Below are 21333 nucleotides of genomic sequence, written 5' to 3' on the forward strand. Positions count from 1 at the left end.
GTAGGACACAGCCAAGGTTAAAAACAGTTGAAGATGCAATGAGGAAGCAGTCAGCAAGCGATTTTTAACAGCCTGGCAGAGGAAGGGATGACCGAATGAACTGAAGAATGTCACCATTTTGAAGTTTTGGGAACAAGTTAATTAGGAATAGGGAGATAATGCAACGAGTCTTGATTTGAACACAGCAAGGATTGAAAGAATAAAAGCTCCCGTCTGGTCGTGTTTAGTTCTTTTTCCTCCCCTTTCCTTCTGTAGCCCTTCAGTCTTCCGCAGGAGGCTATGAGTTGCCGATTCCTCAGAAAGCAATCAATTATTCATCTGTTATTGTTGAGCGACCCATCAGACTGATACTCCAATGACACCAACCCCTCCCAAACCTACCAACCATTCTCTATGCTGTCAGCAAGAACACTAAAGCCTTGAAAAAGTGCAGAAGCATTTTAGATCATGACACTTTGACAATGGAATGAGTATCATCTGTTTTACAAAAACCGAAAGAACTGCGGGTGCTGTAAATCAGAAACTGTTCTGGGGAATGATGTGGACGTGCCGGTCAACAGAGGACTGGGGTGGACAAAGTCAGAAGTCACACAACACCAGGTTATAGTCCAACAGGTTCACTTGAAATCACAAGCTTTTGGAGCGCAACTCTTTTGTCAGGGGAAGTCACTTCATTTGATGAAGGAGCAGCGCTCCAAAAGCTTGTGATTTTAAATAAACCTGTTCGTGTGATAACCTGATGTTGTGTGACTTCAGTTCTGAGGAAGGGTCACTCGACCTGAAACATTAACTCTGATCTTTCTCCACAGATGCTGCCAGACCTGCTGAGCTTATCCAACAATTTCTGACTTTGTCATCTGTTTTGTAACCCTAATTAATATTACCAGGAGTTACACCCTGGAAATAAAGCACAGACGGTGGAGGTTTACCTTTTAATTCTCACACCCCTTCACTCTGGAAGTTCTCTTTAAATTACTCACTCACTTTACCCCAATATCAAAAAGGCTGCAAAAATTCCTTGGTTGTTAGTATTTTTGGCTTCACTCCAACGTTTCTTATTTTACCCCTTCCTTATTGCTTCCTCTCCACTCTGAAATGTATTTTAAAGATATTTAACTATGATTGTATGAAGCACCTTTGGATGTTTATATGCAGTAAAGCTGCCACTTAAATATACAAACAAAAATCATTACAACTAGCGGAACAGATTGAGAAAGTGGTGAGTAGGATTTGTGAGTGGGATTTATAAGGAGAGGCATGGAGTACAAAACCCACAAAGTTAAGGTGAACCTTTCCAACAAATTGGTTCAGTCTCAACTGGGGTACGGTGTTCAATTCTTGGTATCACACTTTAGGACCGCAAGAAACTACAGAGAATTGTGAACACAGTCCAATCCATCATGCAAACCAACCTTCCATCCATTGACTCCATCTATACTTTCCGCTGCCTCAGAAAAGCAACCAATACAATCAAAGCCCCCTCCCATCCCGGTTTACTCTCTTCTACACTCCTCCATCAGGCAGAAGATATAAAAGTTTGCATACACATACAACTAGATTCAACAACAGCTTCTTCCCCGCTGTAATAGAGTCATAGAGATATACAGCACAGAAACAGACCGTTCGGTCCAATTCGTCCATGCTGACCAGACATTCTAAATAAATCTAATCCCATTTGCCAACATTTGGCCCATATCCCTCTAAACTTTTCCTATTTATGTACCCCTCTAGATGCCCTTTAAATTCTGTAATTGTACCAGCTTCCTCTGGCAGCTCATTCCATACATGCATCACCCTCTGTGTGAAAAAGTTGCCTTTTAGGTCCTTCTTTATTATTAGACTTCTGAATGGACCTCTCAAATTTTAAATTTAATGCTGATCTTGCTCTCTATGCACCTTCTCTGCAGCTGTAACATTGTATTATTCGTTCTAGTACCCTAACTCACTTTGTATGGCTAGATCTGCCTGTGCTGTATGCAAAACAAAACTTATCACTGTACATCAGAACATGTGACAATGATAAAACAAATCAAATCAAATCAAATCAAAGGAAGAATATGGAGGATTGTAAGTGGGTGTAGAACAGATCCATGAAAATGATTCCAGTGATTAGGTACTTCAGCTATATCAATAGATTGGAAAATCTGGGATTGCTCTTCTTAGACCAAAGACGATTGAAAGGAAATATAACCGAGGTGTTCAAAATTACAACAGGTACTGACAGAGTTGACAGTAAAACAAAACAATCTCATTGGTGGAAGAATTAAGAATGAGAGGATACTAATTAAATGTGATTGGCAAAGAATCCATGACAGGTTGAGAATTTTTCCTTATGCAGCAAGTGATCAGGATCTGAATTATGGCCTGAGAGGATATTGGAAGTGGATTCAATCGTGGCTTTCAAAAGGAATTTGAATAATGAGCTACAGTAAGGAAAAAACAAAATGGAACATGAAGTGAAAGGCAGGGCACTTGGCCAAGCAGAAGTATTCTTGCAGTGAGATGGCATGGGTTTGACAGGCTGAATGGCCACCATCTGTGCTGTAACCATTCAGTGATTCTAAGATATGTTGGCTTTCTGCACTAAGAACGCTGTAAAATGAGAACCTTCACTATATTCAAAGGAGTTGGCAGTCTTTCTGTCTTCAAGCCTGAAACTAGAGATTTAAACAAGTCCCACTCCCAACAGCTCAGCACATAGTCCAGACCAATACCGCAGTTTATTGTTGAAGAGATAAATGCACTCTTGTGGGGGTTTACTACGCTCCAGATGCTGTATCAAACTAAAATTCTGATGGTCTCTTCAAGAGGACATAAGGGGACTGTGGTAACATATAAAGATGAGTAGGAAGCTCATCTGGTGTCTTGGCTAAAATGATTCCTCAGGCCGTGTCAAAAGATGTGGTTTAATTGAACACAAAATGTCTATTGTGTTCACTTACAATAATCAAAAGGAAATGCACATCAAAAAATGGAATGCACAATTATGTCAAACCTAAATTTAGATCTGTGAAAACTACATAATTGAAGGATCAATAATATTTAGCAAAAGCCGTAAGAGTGGTAGACCACTTCCACTAGGTTGTCCTAATCTCTCTCCACGTAGTGTTAATGGCTGTCCATTAGAATTGACATATTTTCTTTGCCATTGCTGTTAATGTTCTGCTGAGGTAGCAGGATTAGGCCTGCAGATATTTCATTCCTGTCTCGGTTGGAGGGGTTGAGCTATGGGGAGAAGCTGAATAGGCTGGGGCTATTTTCCCTGGAGCACTGGATGCTGAGGGGTGACCTTGTCGAGGTTTGTAAAATCATGAGCGGCATGGATAGGGTGAATAACCAAAGTCTTTTCTCCAGGTAAGAGAATCTAAAACTAGAGAGAGTAGGTTTAAGGTGAGAGGGGAAAGATTTAAAAGGGACCTAAAGGATAACTTTTTCTCGTAGAGGGTGGTGTGTTTATGGAATAAGCTGCCAGAGGAAGTGGTGGAAGCTAGTACAATTACAGCATTTAAAAAGCATCTGGATGGGTATATGAATAGGAAGGGTTAAGAGGGATATGGGCCAAGTGCTGGCAAATGGGGCTAGATTGATTTAGGATATCTGATTGGTATGGGTGAGTCAGACCAAAGAATCTGTTTCAATGCGATACATTTCCATGACTCTAAAACATAATTGAAAGCTGTGATGAGGGAATTGATTTAATAGATGAGCTTTGGTGAGAGTGTTGGGTTGATGGAGAGCAATCTCTGAGTGGTCGGTGATGTGGGGAGAGTTTAGACACTGGAAAGAGCTTCAATAGGTCAAACAGGCTCCACCTTGTCCCCTATTGTTCTCATGCCCTTGTGTGACCCACAGGAACTCTACTGATTCTGCAATAGGGAGATGGAATCTGACAGGTTATTAACCCTGTCACCGCTTTAATACAATGACACCGAGTTGAAAGCAGCTCATAGGAAACATCCCAAGCTGTATGACACAGGAGGAAGGAACAAGCTGTGGCAATTGACATGAAAGTGAGTTCAATTAATCTGTTATACTAAGCATGTTCAGATCCTGTACAACTCTTCAGCTTTTAGAATAATGCTGTTTTAATCTCCATGAAGTATTAAAATAATAAGATGGTTCTATCCAAAATCCCAGGTCACAGCTGGGTCAGATTCATAAATAAATTAAACCTGACATTGATTTCCATTACTGTGGATGAAAGAGCTCATTTAATAATTCCCGAGAGATCCGATACAGACCTATAACTCTTGCTCTTTAAAGAAAAGAAGTTTTGCTTTAATGCATTATAGTATCAAGTGTTAGGAAAATAACAGCAACCCAAGCCTCCTGATTGTAAGACTGATGTCCTTTGGGTGATGTCAGTTCTGCAATACTTGACCCAAGCAGTCATTTTTCACAAATGCATTCTGCTAGTCAGCTATTCAGCCAAAAGGGTCCTCACAGCAAAGCTCAACATTTTCCTTGGCTCGTTTCAAACTCAGTCTTTTTTCCCCAGGAGGGACCTAAGAGGAGGTTGATCAAAGAATTTTGGCCCATTGCATCCCAGTTCCCAGTCCTGGGATGCAGATTCCAGACTGGGATGAACTAAATTAGCACAAAGCATCGGTTGGCGCTGTTGCTTGGTAATAGTTCTAGGGGGAACATCAACAGACTGAGTCAACACCTCCATCGTTAACTCTACAGGTACCACAGTCGGATTCAGTCACTTGTCTCTGTCAGGCTGCATGGGGCGTGCCGTAGCCTACAGGAGCCAGTCTGGTAGGGCACAGTCTGACTGAGCGACATAATGGTATCAGATTCTGAGCTCTCCATTATCTGGAATGCAATTGTACTCTGGCCAACTAAAATATCAGTTCCTCGCTTTGACACAAAAAAAGAGCTGCAACTCCATCTGAAATTAATCACGGGTAGTAGAAAGAGAGAAAAATAAAGACGAGTATAAAGACATCTAAAAACATGTTAATACACAAAGGAACATTGGGACAGGGAAATGGTAAGAAACAACTCTGAACCAGAGAAAGGATAGCATTGTGTAAACTATTGTTTAATTTTACATAAAGTTATTTTAGTAGCTTTATGTTAATAATCCATGAAAAGCTCTTTGCTGCTGTTTCTGTAGATTTATTACTGTAATATTAGTGATTGCTGCAACATGAGCATCAAAGAAATATTACCAGTTAGCCAACAGTACTGACCATCACTTTAACGCTGTCGACATTTTCACAGAATGACACAGCAAAGGAGTAAGTCATTCACTCTGACTGCCTATCAATTTGTTCCATTCCCTTTCATAGTAATGAAAATGGGTCCTAATCTCTGTGTGGCATGGAAAATTACATACATATGCTGGAGTCTGTGCACTGCGATTAAGTTACTGGCCCTTTCAAATGAATGGCAAATTCAAAAGGCTCGCATTCTCCTGTCAGTTCCCTGAATTGTGGCTGACAATGAGAAAAGTCTGCAACCTTGGAATGCCTGAAGGGTTAATACATTAAGGATGTGAAAAAAGGCCACAGCTGCTTGAAGAAGCAATTTATCTCCAGAGAGAGCAACCCAGAATATATCTTCGATTGAGATGCCAGTTCCAGCCAGTTAACACTCATCGGTATTTCCATGCCTCTTCCCCCACTTGTTATTACAGAAACAGCGAACACTTCCACCACCCCCCCCCCCCCCCCCACCTCCAATCCCAAGTCTTTGAACAGGAAACGTCCCTGAGGTATGCGCTCAGCACAGAATCTTTCCATCAGTGTTAACTATTTAACTTGTAGGCCACTTTGCTTACATTTTGGACGGCTTATTTTAGGAAGGCCCTCAGGTCTCGTTCTTCCGAGGTACCAACCCTCTCCACGCTGTTCAATTTGCAGCTGGATATGGAGACTGCACTTCAGTGTGAATATCTGATAAAAGCCACCCCTTGACGTCGCTGTACCCACTGCTCTGTGGCGCCTGTCCTCATGCCCTGAAGTGAAATTCCAGCCTGGAATCTTCAACTGAAGAAAATGCAATCGAGCCAAGTTGGAACTTCACTGAAGCAAACGGTCACTCTTTCCTTGGCTTTCCTCCGATTTCCACCCACAGTCCAAAGACATGCAGGTCAGGTAGTTTGGTCATGCTAAATTGCCCATAGTGCCCAGGGATGTGTAGACTAGGAGTACAGGCCATGGGAAATGCAAGGTTATGGGATAGGATGGATGGGTCTGGATTAGCTGATCTTCAGAGGGTCTGTATGAACTCAACGGGCTGAAGGGTCTGCTTCTGCACTGTAAGGATGCTATGATTCTATAATCAACAGCAACAGAAGTTAAAGGCTGCCTGATGGCTGAGTTTGGAAATGTTGTGTCACTGAGCTCTAGTAAAGCAGGAAGTCTCAGTCTGTAGTGTATTGACGTAACTTAAGAACTGGTGGTTTGGCTTCAGTACTTCAGGGAAACAAAGAGACAAGAAAGCCAGTGCTTCCTATTGCTGTTCAGTGACCCTTGCTGGAAGATACATACATGGAAGTCAGACAAGGGTGAAATCGGGCTGTGCTAAGAATGCGTGAACACTTACTGTCGAGACTTCCAAATGGAAAATGGTCACTTTAACAAAACACTGAGTGATTGAAGACACCTGTGAAGTCAAATCCTAGCAGAGCCTGGCAAGAGAAGAGGAGAGAATCGGGAGAGGAGCAGGCTGGAGTTTTAGTTTCAATGTGACAATGCTTTCTTTCCTCATCTCATCAATGGTATAAAGGAATGCAAATCAGTGGCATAAAGATAAAATTGCCACAATCAGCAAGCACTAGAACAGTGAGTGCAGGCTTCCAGTGATCAAACTGAATCAGGTCAAGCACTTCATCACAACTCATGACTCCTCAGGGACAAACACTCATTCGCCTCTTGAAAACAGATGAAGAGCATCTCATTTCACCTTAACTTTGCAGGCTACACTCTGGAAGTTAATGCATCAGTCTGTGGAACTTAGCAGTCTCTCAGGTCACGGAGAACTCAAAGAGAAAAGGTTAAGGAGCAATCGAATCAATTGCTGTGACCTGCAGAGTGTGAGTATGAGTTGAGTACGTGCGCATCAGACTGTAAAACGGTACCTGCAAAAGCTTTCGAGATGTGGTCCTTTTTCCACTCCCAGGGCTGATCGTACTCATCGGCAGGTCGTTCATCATCTTGAGGAAGCCGGCTCTCCCGAATCTTCTGACCGGCTGCATTCTCCGTGTCTGACTCAGCATCATTTTCCTGGGGCTCGTAGGGAGTGTCATAGAGCTGGAGACCTTTCCCACGTTTCTTGTCTCCTTTTCTCTGGAACTCTGGTTGGATTCAAAAAGAAGAAGGTGGTTAGCTGGGGGTACTTAAGCAGGTCAGTTATACACTGGACTTAGAATGGAATTTAAGGCATTGTGCAATGCCTTGTTTGGTAACACTGCTGTAAAATGCCTTGAGACATTTGCTAACTTACTGGTGCTACTGCAACGCAAGTTGTTGCCTTTATTATCTATCAGCTTCACATACATTTGAGCCAATGCTCTCTAATATTCTGAATTATGTGACACTACTGTCTAGATTGACTATTGCAGTAGATACATCAGGACACTATCACATTCAAGTTCCCCAACATATACCATCCTGATTTGGAAATATTCCTTCACTGTTATTGGGTCACAGACCTGGAACTCCTTCCCTAATGGCATTGTGGGTCAACCCGCAATGCATATGCACTATCACTGTTCAATAATGCAGCTCACCACCATCTGCTCAAGGAGCAACTAGGAACAGGTAATAAATATTGGCCCAGCCAGCGATGTCCACACCCCAGGAGTGAAATAAATATCTCAACACACTATCTCAACTGAACTCAGTGCAACCACCAGTTCCAGATTTATATCCAAACTAGTTCACAAAGATATAACCCAATTTTAGAAGTACAGACTCACAGCTGGAAGCTTTCGAGAGTTTAAATGAGCAGTGTATGGTCCTGGCCTTGGGCAATACATGCACACATATTAATTCCAAGCCACATTACAACACCAGAACATGGAATGGGGTTGGGGAATTGAGTAGGTAGGTAGACACCTCTTTCTCTAGCTCAGGGCAATAAAATTATATTAGAACATTTACCTCAGCCGAGTTTGATTAAGTTGCCGAGAGTAAATTTCAAACCTTAAAGGGTTGTCTTGTGATGCAGAGGTAGAGACCCTACCCCTAGACAGAGGCCCATGTTCAAGTCCCACTTTCCCCAGAGGTGTGCAATAACATTCCTGGATAGGTTGATTAGTAAATTAAATTAAATAATTTTCAAAAAATCTTCAAATCTTGCACTTCCGCTTGAGGACTTACGTCATTGTTATGGGATTTCCTGACCATTTTTCCCACAGGAACGATTTGGGAAATATGCCATAATAAACAAATCCTTACAGAATCATTACAGTGCAGAAGGGAGGCCATTTGCTCAATAGTGCCTGCACCAGCTCTATTACTTCATGCCAATCTTTTGTTTATTTTCCCCATATCTCTGCCCACCTTGCTATCCAAAACAAAACCTCTTGAATGTCTCAATGCCTTCACCACATTTCCAAACTGTGCATCCCATACCTTAACAAATTTCTGTGTAAAAAAAGATTTTTCTTATGTCACCCATGATCAAATAGATGTCAGTTTAAGCCAGTTGTATTCAAACCATCAAGGTACAGCTGAAGGCACAGGATATTTCAAAGGCTATGGGCCTTCACAATATGTCTACAGTAGCACTGAAGTCCAGAACCTGCTGTGCCCTTAGCCAAGCTGCTCCAACCCTGGCACCTGCTTAGCAGTGACCTGCTCCCTAATGCACTGTTTGGGTTCCACCATTCAGCTCCTGATCCCATTATAACCTTGGTTTAATGCCGGAAGAAAGAGCTGAGGTGAGAGTGACTGTTCTTGACATCGAGACCACATTGGATCTAGTTTGGCATAAAGGAGCCCAAGCAAGAGGAATCAGCGAGAAAACTTGCCATTGGTTGGAGTCATAACCATAACCATTTTTCCATAAGCTAGGTATGAGTCACCTCAACTCCAAGACATCTCAGCATTTGTTCCTCCGGCTAGAGAACTGCTTCATCAATGTCCTTCCCTTAAGCATATGATCAATAGTCAGGAAGTTCACTGACTGTTATGTAATGTTCCATGCCAGTTCCAACTCCTCAGATAGGGAAGCAGTCCATTTCTAATTGAAACAAGACCTGGACAACCTCCAGGCTTGGATTGAAAATTGGAAAGTAATAAAGGCACCAGATAAGTGCCAGGCAATGTCCATCTCCAACAAGAGGAAAATTAACCATTACCTCTTGACATTCAATGGTATTACCATCACTGAATGCCCACCATAAACATCCTTTAGATTACCACTGACCTGAAACTGGAGTAGCTATGTAGGTACTGCGGTTACAAGTTCAGGCTAAGAAACCTGCAGTAAATAACTCATCTCCTGACTCCACAAGCCAACAGTACTGTACTCCCCACAGGCCTGGATGGGTGCAGCTCTGTCAATGCTCAAGAAGGTTGACACCATCCAGGACAAAGTAGTCCACTTGCATGCCAACATCCACAAAAGCCCACTCCTTCTAGCAATGATACACAGTATTAGCAGTGTAAACCATCCACAAGATGTGCTGCAACTTCACAAAGGCTCCTGAGACAACATGTTCTCAAGCCACAATCACTACCATCTAGAAGCTAAAGGCTGGAGATGCATGGAAACACGACCGATTGAAAGTTCCTCGCCAAACTATTCACCATCCTTAGTTATTACATTACTGTTCTTTCAGTTGCTGGGTCAAAATCCTGGAATGCATTCCCTAACAGCACTGTGCATCCAATAAACTCAAAGAATTGCCACAGTTGAAGACAGCTCATCAGCACCTTCTCAAAGGGTAAGAATAAGCAACAAATGCTTCCCCAGGCAGTGAAATCCACATCCCACAAATCAACAATATACCTATGCTTAATGTGCAGATATAAAGTGACACTCAATGAAACAGGAGTATTGGAGTTTGGAGATAGAGTCATAGAGTCACAGAGATGTACAGCATGGAAACAGATCCTTCAGTCCAACTTGCCAACCAGATATCCGAACCCAGTCTAGTCCCACCTACCAGCACCTGGCCCATATCCCTCCAAACCCTTTCTATTCATATACCCATCCAGGTGCCTTTTAAATGTTGCAATTGTACCAACCTCCACCACTTCCTCTGGCAGTTCATTCCATACACATACCACCCTCTGTGTGAAAATGTTGCCCATTCAGTCTCTTTTATATCTTTCCCCTCTCAACCTAAACCTATGCTCTCTGGTTCTGGACTCCCCACCCCCAGGGAAAAGACTTTGTCTATTTATTCGATCCATGCTCTTCATGATTTTATAAACCTCTATAAGGTCACCCCTTAGCCTCTGACGCTCCAGGGAAAACAGCCCCAGCCCATTCAACCTCTCCCTATTGCTCAAAACCTCCAACCCTGGCAACAACCTTGTAAAATGTTTTCTGAACCCGTTCAAGTTTATCGACATCCTTCCAATAGGAAGGAGAACAGAATTGCATGTGATATTCCAAAAGTGGCCTAACCAATGTCCTATACAGCCACAAAATGACCTTCCAACTCTTGTATTCAATGCTCTGACCGTTAAACGAAAGCATGCCAACCACCTTCTTCACAATCCTATCTATCTGCAACTCCAATTTCAAGGTCTCTTTGTTCAGCAACACTCCCTAGGACCTTACTATTAAGTGTATAAGTCCTGCTAAGATTTCCTTTCCCAAAATGCAGCACCTCACATTTATCTAAATTAAACTCCATCTACCATTCCTCAGCGCATTGGCCCATCTGGTCAAGATCCTGTTGTAATCTGAGGTAACCGTCTTCGCTGTCCACTACACCTCCAATTTTGGTGTCATTTGCAAACTTACTATCTATACCTCTTATGCTCACATCCAAATTATTTATATAAATGACAAAACGTTGTGGACCCAGATCCTTGTGGAAATCCACTGGTCACAGGCCTCCGGATAAACAACCCTCCACCACCACCCTCTATATTCTACCTTTGAGCCAGTTCTGTATCCCAGTGGCTAGTTCTCCATGTATTCCATGAAATCTAACCTTGCTAATCAGTCTCCCAAAAGGAACCTTGTTGAGTGCCTTACTGAAGTCCATATCAATCACGCCCACTGCCCTGCTCTCATCAATCCTCTTTGTTACTTCTTTAAAAAGCCTCAATCAAGTTTGTGAGACATGATTTCCCACACACAAAGCTGTGTTGACTATCTCTAATTAGTCTTTGCCTTTCCAAATACATGTACATGCTGTCCCTCAGGATTCCCTCCAACAACTTGCCCACCACCGCCATCAGGCTCACTGGTCTATAGTTCCCTGGCTTGTCTTTACCACCCTTCTTAAACAGTGGCACCACGTTAGCCAACCTCCAGTCTTCCAGCACCTCACCTATGAGTATCGATGATACAAATATCTCAACAAGAGGCCCAGCAATCACTACTCTAGCCTTCCACAGAGTTCTGGGGTACAACTGATCAGGTTCTAGGGATTCATTCACTCTTATGTGTTTCAAGACATCCAGCACTTCCTCCTCTATAATATGGACATTTTTCAAGATATCGCTATCTGTTTCCCTACATTCTTTGTCTTCCATCTACCTTTCCACTGTAAACACTGATGCAAAATACTTGTTTTGTATTTCCCCATCTCCTGCGGCTCCTCACATAGGCTGCCTTGCTGATCTTTGAGGGGCCCTATTCTCTCTCTTGTTACCTTTTTGTCCTTAATGTATTTGTAAAAGCCCTTTGAATTCTCTTTAACTCTATTTACCAAAGCTATCTCATGTGCCCGTTTTGCCCTCCTGATTTCCCTCTTAAGTATACTCCTACAGCCTTTATACTCTTCTAAGGATTCATTCGATCTCTCTTGTCTATACCTGACATATGCTTCCTTCTTTTTCTTAACCAAACCCTCAAATTCTTTCGTCATCCAGCTTTCCCTCCAACTACCAGCTTTTCCTTTCATTCAAACAGGAATATATTGTCTCTGGACTCACATTATCTCATTTCTGAAGGCTTCCCATTTTCCAGCCGTCCTTTTACCTGCGAACATCTGTGCCCAATCAGCTTTTGAAAGTTCTTGCTCAATACCATCAAAATTAGCCTTCCTCCAATTTAGAGCTTCAACTTTTAGATTTGGGATATCCTTTTCCATCACTATTTTAAAACTAATAGAATTATGGTCGCTGGCCCAAAAGTGCTCCCCCACCTTCACCTCGGTCACCTGCCCTGTCTTATTTCCCAAGAGTAGGTCAAGTTTTGCACCTTCTCGAGTAGATACATCCACATATTGAATCAGAAAATTTTCTTGTACACACTTAACAAATTCCTCTCCGTCTAAACTCTTAACACTATGGCAGTCCCAGTCAATGTTTGGAAAGTTAAAATCCCCTATCATTACCACCCTATTATTCTTACAGATAACTAAGATCTCCTCACAATTCTGTTTCTCAATTTCCTTCTGACTATTGGCGGGTCTATAATACAATCCCAATAAGGTGATCATCCCTTTCTTATTTCTCAGCTCAACCCAAATAACTTCCCTAGATGTATTTCTGGGAATATCCTCCCTTAGTACAGCTGTAATGCTATCCCTGATCAAAACGCCATTCCCTTTCTGTCCTTCCTGTAACATTTGTATCCTGGAACATTAAGCTGCCAGTCCTGTCCATCCCTGAGCCATGTTTCTGTAATTGCTATGATATCCTAGCCCCATGTTCCTAACCATGCCCTGAGTTCACGATTTTGCTGCTCCTCGGATGCTGCCTGAACTGCTGTGCTCTTCCAGCACCACTAATCCAAAACCTGAGTTCATCTGCCTTCCCTGTTAGGCTTCTTCATTGAAATCAATGCAGTTTAATTTATCAGTCCTACTTTGTGCTCTGCTTTGTCCCTGCCTGCCCTGACTGTTTGACTCACTTCTTTAGTGGGCGGCACGGTGGCACAGTGGTTAGCACTGCTGCCTCACAGCGCCTGAGACCCGGGTTCAATTCCCGACTCAGGCGACTGACTGTGTGGAGTTTGCACGTTCTCCCTGTGTCTGCGTGGGTTTCCTCCGGGTGCTCCGGTTTCCTCCCACAGTCCAAAGATATGCGGGTCAGGTGAATTGGCCATGCTAAATTGCCGGTAGTGTTAGGTAGGGGTAAATGTAGGGGTATGGGTAGGTTGCACTTCGGCGGGTCGGTGTGGACTTGTTGGGCCGAAGGGCCTGTTTCCACACTGTAGGTAATCTAATCTAATCTAATCTTTTCCCAACCGTACAAGCCTCAGATTGATCTCTTTCCTCACTATCTCCCTGGGCCCCATCCCCCACCTTAATAGTTTAAATCCTCCTGAGCAGCTCAAGCAAATCTCCCTGCCAGTATATTAGTCCCCTTCCAATTCAGGTGCAATCCATCCTTCTTGTACAGGTCACTTCTACCCCAGAAGAGATTCCAATGACCCAAAAATGTGAATCCTTCTCCCATACACCAGCTCCGCAGCCATGCATTCATCTACTCTATCCTCCTATTCCTACCCTCACTAGCTTGCAGCACCAGGAGCAATCCAGATTAGATTAGATTCCTTATATTGTGGAAACAGGCCCTTTGGCCCAACCAGTCCACACCAACCCTCCGAAGAGTAACCCACCCAGACCCATTTCCCTCTGATTATTGTACCTAACACTATGGGCAATTTACCATGGTCAATTCACCTGACCTGCACATCTTTGGACTGTGGGAGGAAACCGGAGCACCTGGAGGAAACCCATGCAGACACGGGGAGAATGTGCGAACATCTCTCAGACAGTCACCTGAGACTGGAATCAAACCTGGGATCCTGGTGCTGTGAGGCAGCAGTGCTAACCACTGGGCCACTCGCAGATTTTACTACTCTTGAGAATTTCCTTTTTAAATTCCTGCCTAGACTGCCTATATTCTCCTTTCAGAATCTCATCCTTTTCCCTTCCTGTGTCAGTGGCTCTACTGTGTACAATGACCTCCTGCTGGTAGCCCTCCCCCTTGAGAACATTCTGCTGTGTGCTGTTCATGTTTCTCTCTGTAAATAAATGTTGGAATAATCGATAATGGGTCCAATTTATCCTTCACCAAATAGCTTTCTGAAACATGACACTGTTTCCTTGCCAGTGCAACAAAAGGATTTGGTTCTGGTATTCCTATCAGACAGGGAATAAAAGATTTGGTGGCAAATTCAGTCAATGCGTAATGTGGTGTGGCACTGAGCTGTGAAAGTCAGGAGGACATTAAGTTTAATCTCTTGCATTAAGGGTGTTATAACTGTGGCCATGTTACAGATTCTGAAAGAATGATATGCTCTCGTGGGCTTGTAAGAGATAAACAATGATCAGAGATCCTATACTTTCTATGGACATGCTGTTATGATCTCAGTTAATTCTAGACAAGTCAGATCCCCTAATGTAATCTGGCTTGACGAACCATTTTTAAAAAATTTTAGTTAATGTGGTGGAACATAAATCACACAAAGCTATAGAGTTTCCTTAACAATGGAACAAAAGTTGAGTACACATAAAATTAAAAACCAAACTGAGTTGCCATTTGAAAGATCTTGAAACAAAAATAAAACAAGTCTTAAGTCAATTCTCAACACTATCCATTACAAAGACTCAATTCCAGAGAAATCACCTTTAAATCTTTCCGTTCAACTTAAAGAATTGCTTTGTGTCATTTGAACTGTGAAGTCATCTTAAACTAGTGTCATAAAACTGAAGATTTAGACTTTTTCAGCTTCTACCAGCCTGCCAATTTTTAACTAAACACTGCTGGTTCAGAAGTTTCACCAGTTAAACCTTTACAATGGGATAGCTGTGCTTTCCCTGAACTGTCCTATACTCCCAATTAGAAGAGAAACTATATTTTCTTCTATCCCAATTGGGTCTTCTCTAGTTTGAGTTTCTCAAGATGAAATCAATCTTTGATTACCCTGATCCAAAAACAAACTAATAGCCGTCAGTGTTCACTCCACCAGAGTCAAAACAATCTTCCACTGACACTTCATGAAGTCCCTGATTTCTTTTTCTCGTGCTTGATAAGGCCAGTATTCTAGAAGGATTGTCTGACTAGCTATTTTGTTTTAAACTCTTCAAAAAAGTAAGCAATTGATATGATACTATTTTAAAATGCAAACTCTAAAAATGATATATTAAAGAAAATCACACACCTCTGATCACAATGCACAGAAAGATTGGCCAATTTGGTGAGGAAAGAAATCTGTTGATGTTTCTAGAACATCATGCACACCGTAAAAAGGGAGGAGGAAAACACAGAACAAAATAAATGGCTTAATAGCTAGTCACTCAAAGTAGCAAAGGGGTTAAGTCCAAGTTCAGCTGTAATGTCCTGCCAGTACTGCCATTTTTCTCTGTCAGTCTACCCACATCATTCCCCATCCTCATCATTGTCATATTATTTCCATGCTGCAGGCCTGTTGCCAATATTCCCCAAGGTTTGCGGTTGCCATGGTGACAAGAAGTATACCAATCAGCCTCTTTGCCACCTCAAGGTGAAGGGCAGCCATTGTGGGCAATAGCAGAGTGCAGTTTTATTCATTTCCTACCTTTGCCTCAATGAGAGCGTGCTTGACATTGAGGGTCGAAGGACACAATAAAGAGCACACGGTTGAAAATTAGAGAAAAGATTGCTTTATTTTCACTGTTTTATTTATGTTGAATTTGCTTTTCTCTAGGTTCAGCAGAGTCCCTCATTTATATTGCAGCTCTCTCATTAGAGGCAGCATTCTAACAAATACACAGCACCAAATGAGTTTGCAGAACATGCCAGACAATGTGCGTGCAGTCATTTAATTAACCAACACCTGCACCCACACTCATGAGGAAAACATAGATTCATATATAATGCTTCTACATTGTCAAAAGATCTCTCTGCGTTTCCCAAAATAGATTATTTTACTTGTGCTTTCAGGGAAATGCAGCAGCCCATAAACAGCAGCAAGACAATTGACCATTTTGTCTGCATTTGATTGAGGGAAGATTGATCGCCAGGACAATGAATAGCATCCGTGGTTGTTGAATCTCCACTTGGATCACATTTCCTGTATTGCAGCGATAACTACATCCTGAAAGTAAAGTACTTACAGAGGCCCCATGTTTATTAAAGGTGCCACACCAATGCAAGCTTGCTTTTTTCTTTACAGAATCCAGTTTAATATCTCACATTGAGAGAAGCATCTCAAACAAGTTCTGCACCATCGGCCTAAGATGGAGACGGCATATTTTGCTTTTATAAAGCTCTCAACTGAATTGGAAGTTGCATTGCAATTTGATTGAAATACCAGGTGAGATTTGTAATTTGAAATCAAGTGCTGAATATTTTTGAGCTGTGCAATGCAATGTTGCTCCTTGAAGCAGCGAGGGGGAGATTTCAAGACTCAACAATATTGCGAGCACCTGAAATGAAGGAAATCTGCCTGACGACAGCCCTTTAATTGGCGCTGTAAATGCCAAGGCAACAGAAAAACAAGCATTTACAGTTTGCAAGTGCCCTCTCTTCTCTATCTCTCCATGTGATTAAAAAGCCAGAAAAGCCGAAAGGAGGTGAAAAGAAGGAGTTTTAACACAAAAGACCCAAGTCCAACTGATTAAATATGGAATCAAAGAAAGAATTTCACCATATTGACAACAATGTGTCATCATTGCTAAAATCAAAAGGCCTGTGGAAAATAGTTCCCAACTTATGATCTGGATCTTTGACATTCACTATTTTGCTACACTCTCTATATTCACTTTCTACCCATAACATGTGTCAAATCATGTGTCTTTTGTCTGTCTTAACCATGAATGTGCATGGGTAGGTTTGTTGGGGTTTTATAAGGGCATCGTTTTTGTCACATGGTAGTGTGACAAAATCGAAATGGTGAAATTTTTTTATCTTTCTTTGTCATTTGTTAAAGTTGTATGTTATGCTAAATATAATTTTTTATTTGTGACTGATTAAACCTGATGTGAATTGCTTTTGATCTGTATAGCAGTCAGAGGAATTATCCACCTTGCTGGTCTGATTGGGATTTTATACTGTTTGGAATGGTTTGGGGAACAGTGGGAAATGACTATCATTCCAGTTAAATCATAGCATTATCACATATGGGCTCATTTGGTTGTGACAATGGCCTAGTGGTATTATCACTAGAAAATTAAATCAAAGATCGAGGTAATGTTCTGAGAATCAGGAATCAAATTCATCAGTATTAGAATCAGATGAACACATGTTTAGTTGTTTATCGGAGCTTGCTGTGTGTAAATTGGCTGCCATGCTTCCCATAATGCAACAGTGACTGTACTTCAAAAAGTAATGAACTACCTTTGGCATGCCTTGTCACAATAGATGCAATCGAAAGCTTCTCTTTCATCACTTATGGTAGGTGATGAAATTTTAGTTCAATAAAGACCTATAAGAGTCTAGAATCCATTAAGGATCATGATGAATCCACTGTTAACTGTTGGAAAAACCCATCAGGCCTACTAATATTCTTCAGGGAAGGAAAGTGTCATCCTCAACTGGTCTGGCCTACATGTGACCCAGACCCATAGCAACGTGGTTGACTTTTAACAGCTCTCTGGGCAATTAGTAATGGTCAATAAATCACAGAATAAAAGAAACTCCTGCCCCTGTAAAAGGTTGTGGGTTCTAGTCTTACTCCAGGCACTGAAGCATGAAAATCTAGGCTGACACTCTAGCGCAGAGCTGAGGTGAGGCAAGGCATTAAATGAAAGACATGCCTTCCCTCTCAGATAAGTGTAAAAGATCACATGACATGATTTCAAGGAGCATGGAAGTGAACCCCAATATTCTGGTTGAAAAAGGTAAGGTAAAGTCATTATAGAGACTCAAGTTATGGTGAGAATAACCTCAGGATCACCAAGCCTGTGAGGTGATGAGCAAAGTTGAGAAAGCGCATCTTCTGGTTTTTATTTTCCCTCCATCAGTATTAGAATCAGATGAACACATGTTTAGTTGTTAATGGGAGCTTGCTGTGTCTAAATTGGCTGCCATGCTTTCCATAATACAACAGTGACTGTACTTCAAAAAGTAATCGACTACCTTTGGCATGCGTTGTCACAATAGATGCAATTGAAAGCTTCTTTTTCGTCACTTAGGGTCAGTTCAGAATATGCATTACAATCTCTTGAACCCACTCCCTTTTACTGCAGAGATGCAGATGCCATTGACTGAGTCAAACTGACAAATCTTTAGATTTTCCACTCGCATAATGTCAGCTCCTTGGGACAACCTGGATATTTCAAATCTGCAACTTGATCGGCAACTTCTCTCCACCCAGGAATTATGAGCAATGGCAATTCCCACTGAACAATGGGTGCTTTGCAATACAACAGAAAAACATATCAGGATGCAAGGAATGACTTTATGGACACACTTTAAAACGTGATCTCATTGATTACTCTGTGTAGGTGAACTTGGACTGTGAGTACAGGGGCTGTTGGCAACTCTGCCTTAAAATTTACTCACTGCTCCTATTCCTACCTACCCATCATTATCTTTAAAAGTTTCTGAGGCCAGAGGACTGGATGAGTCTAAGGGCATGTTTTTCTAATAAGTGGGAAGTCCTATTATAACTCAATAATTTATATCAAATTTCAACGAAGTGGAAAATCACGGTGTGCTATTCAATGCTGAACAGCTGTAGCTGCAGGCAATTGTAATCTTTTCCATGTGGCTCTAAGCATAGTCTGCTCTGAGGTACTTCAACTAGCAACTCATAAGTTAAAATCCTGCCACAGCAACCAGGAACACGGAATCCAGTAATCTGGCCACTTGAGTAGTTCTTTCAGAAGATAAAGATGATTGTGAGAGCTGTCAGATAGCTGTAAGAATTCAATTTGTTCACAATTGCCCTTCACAGGACCCTGTCATTGTTAACTGGTCATTCATTGCCAGAACAACTGCAAAAAATAAAATATACTGAGTAGAGAATGTAGGGAAGTGCTGAATAGTGAAATTGTTTTTTGCAGAATTGTACAGGGTGGAAGAAGGCCATTCGGCCCATGGTGATTCTGCTTGACCTTTAAAAGATTAGATGACTTACAGTGAGGAAATAGGCCCTTCGGTCCACACCGACCCTCTGAAGAGCAACCCACTCAGACCCATTCCCCTACATTTACCCCTTCACCTAACACTATGGACAATTTAGCATGGCTAATCCACCTAACCTGCACATCTTTGGACTGTGGGAGGAAAACAGAGCACCCGGAGGAAACCCACGCAGACACGGGGAGAATGTGCAAACTCCACAGACAGTTGCCTGACTCGGGAATTGAACCCGGGTCTCTGGCGCTGTGAGACAGCAGTGCTAACCACTGTGCCACCGGATGTAATTAGTCCAAATTTTCCCATTTCCTGCAAAACTTTCCTTTTCAGGTCTTCTTCCACTTCCTTTTTGAAAGTAACAATTGAGACTGTTTCCACTGGTCTTCAGTGGAGGTGGTTTCACAAGTTAAAGCTACCATCTAGTTCTACAGTCTTGAAACATTGACATTAAATATTTTACCTGTACTCTTGAGGATAAATATTTTGACCAGAGTTACTATTATTGGGCTTCACCCCTCAGAGAAATGCACAGTCAGATCATTAAATATGGGCCTCGATTATAATATGTAATACTGATAGATGTCATTCATTCTCCAATTGCACAGTTGGAGAATGTACTCTTCACTCTCAATCAGATTTATTCTTAGATCTAACTTTGAATCTCTGCTGGCATACATCCAGGCCTAAGTCATTCAAAACAGAAACCTCAAAGAGGTCAGTCCCTGGCCTGGGTAAAGCTAAATAATCCTGGCTGGTGTGTGTGCTGATTGATCATCTGAACTAAGGAGAGACACAAATAGTTGCCACAGATACTGCTCCCAGTTGGCATCGGTATTGCTCTACTGCAATAATGTGACAGCATGAAGATCAGCTTACAGGTTGGAAAGTCTCCTTCTAGGCCTGCTGCTGGGCTTGGTCAAAGTGGTCATTAACAGGTAAGGCAGCAGGCCATGGAGGGGGGTCATTGTACCTGACCTGTCTGCACCCCTATTGTGGTTATGTCCACATTCTGATGACCATCGACAGTTTCTGCCAATATGACAGAGGTTTTTAGAAGCCCGTGAACACCACTGGGACTGGGGTGCTTCATCACTCTAAATAACAACGTTCTGATTTAGTGAGTTTCTGTTCATCTTTTGTAAGTTTCTGTGAACCATTTGTTTGTGTTTTTGTGACAGACTTGAGGTTTGTTTTAAAAGAGTAGGGCAGGACCTGGCTCAGGTACCTAGCCAATGACAAAGCTGTTTATCAATGTGGACTGACTGCCTTCACATGAAGGTAAAAACAATGACTGCAGATGCCGGAAACCAGATTCTGGATCAGTGATGCTCTGGCCAATTGGCTGAAACACTGGAGCGATTCCAGTGTCTGTGGAACTGATCCCAGTACAAACTATAATCTTCAGGAGAGTGGGCAGGAAATCAAAACTTCCAAATGAACGGCATATACTTCTTCACAGCTGCAGGTGGGTTTAGTTGGCTTCTTTAGTTGCTGCAGTCTAACTTTTTATTGTTTCCTTAAGACTTGAAATCTTTTCACTGATTTCCATTTGCATCTGCTCTACTTTTTTCCTTCTTCTTTTCTAAATTTTGGAAGTGTAAGGTTCCATGGCTGTGAGTCATTTACTCAACTGGCCATTCACCCATGTGAACTCAAGTAGCACTCGGGTGTGGAAGGTGCTATTATCAGTGAACCCAATCCTACCTCAGCCAGAGTGGATTTCTTCTATTCCCCAGTTGCTAGACCTGGAATGACCCAAATGCTTCTCATGCTGTGAGTGTTGTTAATGGTTGCTGATGCATATTTTAAGAACCAGAGTCCTGCCAGAGCACCATCATTGGCCTCAACATTCTGCAATGCCCTTGTCACTTCAGATAATGAATAAGCCCATGAATGGGATTCTTAAAAAATCTTTGCTATAAGATTTAATTATGTTCAAATTGTCAGTTCAATATTAATCATTGTTTGGGGCCTTCAGGGATTGCAAAGCAAAATGTAAATCAGTTGGCAATCATACAAATTAAAAACCTATTACCTTTTTCCATCAGAATCTCTTACCTCAACATAAAATCAATCTGACTGAAAGCTTGAGCCATGCTCCCATAATTCAGGGAAGTGTACAATCAGTAATTCCCTTTCTCACTTCCAGCCTTGCCTATCTCTGACTACTAAT

The 21333-nt window shown here is 42.0% G+C and overlaps 1 protein-coding gene across 2 annotated transcripts in view; it reads right to left on the reverse strand.

The window, feature by feature from the left end:
- The window catches only part of LOC132829113 (SH2 domain-containing adapter protein F-like), a 303308-nt gene that overhangs the window by 130185 nt on the left and 151790 nt on the right, over nt 1-21333 (reverse strand). For both annotated transcript variants that reach the window (XM_060846432.1, XM_060846431.1), the window contains exon 4: nt 7091-7306. In XM_060846432.1, coding sequence (XP_060702415.1) covers nt 7091-7306 — 216 coding nt within the window. The remainder of the gene's footprint in view (nt 1-7090; nt 7307-21333) is intronic.

Source organism: Hemiscyllium ocellatum, chromosome 28 (assembly GCF_020745735.1).
Source record: "Hemiscyllium ocellatum isolate sHemOce1 chromosome 28, sHemOce1.pat.X.cur, whole genome shotgun sequence".
In the NCBI taxonomy this organism is placed as follows: domain Eukaryota; kingdom Metazoa; phylum Chordata; class Chondrichthyes; order Orectolobiformes; family Hemiscylliidae; genus Hemiscyllium; species Hemiscyllium ocellatum.